This window comes from Taurulus bubalis, assembly GCF_910589615.1.
Source record: "Taurulus bubalis genome assembly, chromosome: 10".
Classification (NCBI taxonomy): domain Eukaryota; kingdom Metazoa; phylum Chordata; class Actinopteri; order Perciformes; family Cottidae; genus Taurulus; species Taurulus bubalis.
The window spans coordinates 27,489,768-27,494,767 of NC_136598.1; the positions used below are offsets into that span (position 1 = coordinate 27,489,768).

At 43.5% G+C, this 5,000-nt stretch overlaps 2 protein-coding genes across 2 annotated transcripts in view; both read right to left on the reverse strand.

The window, feature by feature from the left end:
• The window catches only part of LOC306742560 (protein NLRC3-like), a gene marked incomplete at both ends in the record, with an annotated part of 315,498 nt that overhangs the window by 46,392 nt on the left and 264,106 nt on the right, over nucleotides 1-5,000 (reverse strand).
• supt5h (SPT5 homolog, DSIF elongation factor subunit) overlaps nucleotides 1-5,000 on the reverse strand; it is a gene marked incomplete at its 5' end in the record, with an annotated part of 23,436 nt that overhangs the window by 11,380 nt on the left and 7,056 nt on the right. Inside the window, 5 exons of the mRNA XM_079224372.1 lie at nucleotides 147-252; nucleotides 1,216-1,286; nucleotides 1,436-1,525; nucleotides 2,496-2,747; nucleotides 2,835-2,903. Of these exons, the coding sequence (XP_079080498.1) occupies nucleotides 147-252; nucleotides 1,216-1,286; nucleotides 1,436-1,525; nucleotides 2,496-2,747; nucleotides 2,835-2,903 (588 nt within the window). The remainder of the gene's footprint in view (nucleotides 1-146; nucleotides 253-1,215; nucleotides 1,287-1,435; nucleotides 1,526-2,495; nucleotides 2,748-2,834; nucleotides 2,904-5,000) is intronic.

Genomic DNA, 5,000 nt, shown 5'->3' on the forward strand with positions numbered 1-5,000 from the left:
CAATAAAAAGATGTTGTCCCTAAAATTAATGAATATCGTGATTATGATTTTGGCCATAATCGTGCAGCCCTACATCAATGTATTGTGATGCCAGAAATAGAACTAATGGATATAAAAACACAGTTTATTATTATTATTAGTCTCACCACAGCCGACATGGCAAAGCTCTTGAACAGGAAACCTTTGCGGCTGTACCGGTTCCCCTCAAAGATCATGAAGTCTCCATCGTGGCTGACTTCTCCTCCCAGAGACCTGTGGAAGGAAAATGTTTATATAATCCCGGACATATACACATATAAGGAAATGTTTTATCCACATGAGTTGATAGCAAATCCAACGAGTAGTTGTACGTCTCATAAAGCATCAGCATCTAAGTGTTCATCTAGTACACAGTACATGCAGCCGTATCACAAACTGTGTAGTTCCTCTGGTTCACCAGGAGAAAGATGTGTGTAAGCAGTCACAGTGATCTGGTTCTCATCCAAGTTCTGATCCAAAGGGAGGCCTCGTGCGGGAAACCAGAGTTTGGGCCCCAGCCCAGGATAACATCGTGCACAGACACTATGAGGAACACTATGAGGAACGGGGGGGGGTATGGCCAAAAACTCATATCACGGTATTTATTTTCGACACACACAGTGATTCATTGACGCCGAAAAGAACAGCCGCCATAGTTGTTCACCACTCGCTGGCTGACAAGCTCACAACTGGTTGGTAGTGTGTTAGGAAACCAACTTGGAGGGATTTAGGACCCAGGGGAATGCAGGTGTGAATGTGTCTTACACCTCAAACCCATGGTGCGTTGTCACCCTCGACAGGGAGCATCACTTCATTTTCACACATCTGAGAGCGCAGCGGGCGCTACTTACGTGGCAGGGGTACAAATGTTGAGTCATGGTTTCACATTTATACAATTACACCAGCAAACTGCATGCTGGGTAAAGCTCGGCCACTTATCATGATGAGCATGCAGTTTGGCCGTGTACTTTTATAAATGTGTAACCATGACTGAACTTTGTACCCCTGACACGCAAGTAGCTCCACCCCGAGCTAAAGCTGTGAATATTATATAGAGAGATTAGAGTTCATTCAGTATCGGTGTTTAGAGAATATTCCTCATTAATAAGGGATTTTTACACAACACCCGTCAATCAAATATTTGATTTTCGTTAGCAGAAAAACATCAAACTGTCACAAAGATTTTAAAATGTTTACCTGATTTTTTCAGCGTCAAACAGCCGCTGAGTCGGTCGCTTGAACTTCTTCCTCTTAGCGAACCAGTCTTTCTACAGGAGAGAGAGAGAGAGAGACAGAGAGAGACAGAGAGAGACAGAGACAGAGAGAGAGACAGAGAGAGAGACAGAGAGAGAGAGAGAGAGAGGTTAACTCTCAGTACGGTTGTCCTGAGGAAGAACCGTGTTGTGTTGGTTCCTACCAGACTCATCTTGGCCTTGATGCGGTCCAGGTCTATACGAGGGATCATCTTCAGAGAGATGGTGTTCTGACTCGGCTCCACGTAGTCCACCTGGAGCACAAAGAACCCATGAGGAACCCATGAAGAACCCATGAGGAACCCATGAAGAACCCATGAAGAACCCATGAGGAACCCATGAGGAACCCATGAAGAACCCATGAGGAACCCATGAGGAACCCATGAGGAACCCACCAGGAACCCATGAAGAACCCATGAAGAACCCATGAAGAACCCACAAGGAACAAACAAAGAACCCATGAGGAACCCATGAGGAACCCATGAAGAACCCATGAAGAACCCATGAGGAACCCATGAGGAACCCACCAGGAACCCATGAAGAACCCATGAAGAACCCATGAAGAACCCATGAGGAACCCATGAGGAACCCACCAGGAACCCATGAAGAACCCATGAGGAACCCATGAGGAACCCACCAGGAACCCATGAAGAACCCATGAAGAACCCATGAAGAACCCACAAGGAACAAACAAAGAACCCATGAAGAACCCATGAGGAACCCATGAAGAACCCATGAAGAACCCATGAGGAACCCATGAGGAACCCATGAAGAACCCATGAGGAACCCATGAGGAACCCATGAGGAACCCACCAGGAACCCATGAAGAACCCATGAAGAACCCATGAAGAACCCACAAGGAACAAACAAAGAACCCATGAGGAACCCAAAAAGAACCCATGAGGAACCCACCAGGAACCCCGTGGTTAAAACAGGTCCCCTCAGGGCCCCGTGGTTAAAACAGGTCCCCTCAGGGCCCCGTGGTTAAAACAGGTTCCCCTCAGGGCCCCGTGGTTAAAACAGGTTCCCCTCAGGGCCCCGTGGTTAAAACAGGTTCCCCTCAGGGCTCCGTGGTTAAAACAGGTTCCCTCAGGGCCCCGTGGTTAAAACAGGTTCCCTCAGGGCCCCGTGGTTAAAACAGGTCCCCTCAGGGCCCCGTGGTTAAAACGGGTTCCCTCAGGGCCCCACACCCCGTGAGGTCCGGACCCCGGTGGTGCGCGGTACCTGGGCGATGTCGTCCTTGTAGAGGCCCCTCTTCAGCCGGACCCAGGACTTGGGCTTCAGGTTGGTGACCTCCTTGACGACCTTGAGCACGTCGGTCATCTCCTTGATGGGAACCATCTGCTGGTTCCACAGCCCCATGCGCAGGTTCCCGATGCCCTCGATGGCCGACTTCACGTGGGTCTGCTTGTAGGACTCCACGTAGATGTAGCCCTTCACGTGGTCCGGGGCCACCACGGCCTTGATCTGCAGGGGCTGTGGGGGGGGTATTTATTTATTTATATATCTTCTCTGGTATCAGCCAATCAGAGCAGAGCATTCAAACAGGCCCCGCCTCCTCACCGTGTCGGTGAACTGGTAAGCGATGAACTTCCTCATCAGAGCGATGGCCGTCGCTCGCTCCTCTCCAATCTGAGGGGACAGGGGGCGTTAGAGCAGTGATTGTCAACCACTGTGCCGTAGGAAAATGTCCAATTTCACTTAAATGGTCCAAAAAAATACTATTTAGTTGCCGCAAATGATTTTCCATTGTTGAGCGTCTGAGCTGCAATATAGTGTCTGGCAGAGTAATCTAGAACAGGTCTACACCTTGATCAGTATTAAACAGACTAAACGGCCGTATGCTGTTGATCTTATCTACACACAGCTTGTCATTTCTGGGTCGCGTCTAAACTCTTCTGTGTCTGCATGCGCTGCACAGAGAGCGAGAGAGCAGCGAGCTGCTTTTCACAATGGGATTTGCTGCTGCAGCTTTCACTATTTTAAGCGATGAGCTCTCACTTTTAAAGCCCAACAGTTCATGTGTTTGCAGGTCAAGACAAACATCAACAGCCTGCAGCCTGGAGCTCCACAAATGACGTTTCTGACTTTGCATATCGAGAGGCTCTGGAAATATCCTTCAAAAGCCCGAAAAACCCATAGCAGTAACAGAGCCTGCTCACTTTGTGGTCGTCATTGAAATAAATGAACACCGTGTTTCCTTTAAGTCAGTATTTATCAAACTGGGGAGGTATTTATTGCAGGTGGGGCGCAAGAGGAAATGCTGACTTTAAATGTTCACCGTCCGCCGTTAACAGGTTACGCTGCGCATGCGCGAGTCGCCGATTCTTGTCATTTCTTGACAAGCCGATCTTTGAGATCTCCGTGAAGTCGGCTTTCTGCTGCTGTGTCTCTCAACATGGAGCATGAACTGAGAGTCGCATCAAATCTACAACCTCGTTTATGAAAGAGTTGTAGAGGAAAGCAGCTCACTGCTCCACTAATACTGATACAACGTGATGCTCACACATCTGCACTCATTCGGTTTTGTTTTGCAAAAAAACAGCTTATTGTTTTCCACAATACGCTATTTAGTAGTAACTAAATATTAGTTATTTTTTGCATAACTTTATTTTCATTTTTCTAACAAAGTGATCTGGTTTACTTGAAACACTGAATACTCTTCCATGCCAGTAGGTAGTGCAATAATTACCTACAATATGCTGTATTATGTCACAATGGGACATTAATAATAATTACCTACAATATGCTGTATTATGCTACAATGGGACATTAATAATAATTACCTACAATATGCTGTATTATGCTACAATGGGACATTAATAATAATTACCTACAATATGCTGTATTATGCTACAATGGGACATTAATAATAATTACCTACAATATGCTGTATTATGCTACAATGGGACATTAATAATAATTACCTACAATATGCTGTATTATGCTACAATGGGACATTAATAATAATTACCTACAATATGCTGTATTATGCTACAATGGGACATTAATAATAATTACCTACAATATGCTGTATTATGCTACAATGGGACATTAATAATAATTACCTACAATATGCTGTATTATGTTACAATGGGACATTAATAATAATTACCTACAATATGCTGTATTATGCTACAATGGGACATTAATAATAATTACCTACAATATGCTGTATTATGTTACAATGGGACATTAATAATAATTACCTACAATATGCTGTATTATGCTACAATGGGACATTAATAATAATTACCTACAATATGCTGTATTATGTTACAATGGGACATTAATAATAATTACCTACAATATGCTGTATTATGCTACAATGGGACATTAATAATAATTACCTACAATATGCTGTATTATGTTACAATGGGACATTAATAATAATTACCTACAATATGCTGTATTATGTTACAATGGGACATTAATAATAATTACCTACAATATGCTGTATTATGCTACAATGGGACATTAATAATAATTACCTACAATATGCTGTATTATGCTACAATGGGACATTAATAATAATTACCTACAATATGCTGTATTATGCTACAATGGGACATTAATAATAATTACCTACAATATGCTGTATTATGTTACAATGGGACATTAATAATAATTACCTACAATATGCTGTATTATGCTACAATGGGACATTAATAATAATTACCTACAATATGCTGTATTATGCTACAATGGGACATTAATAATAATTACCTA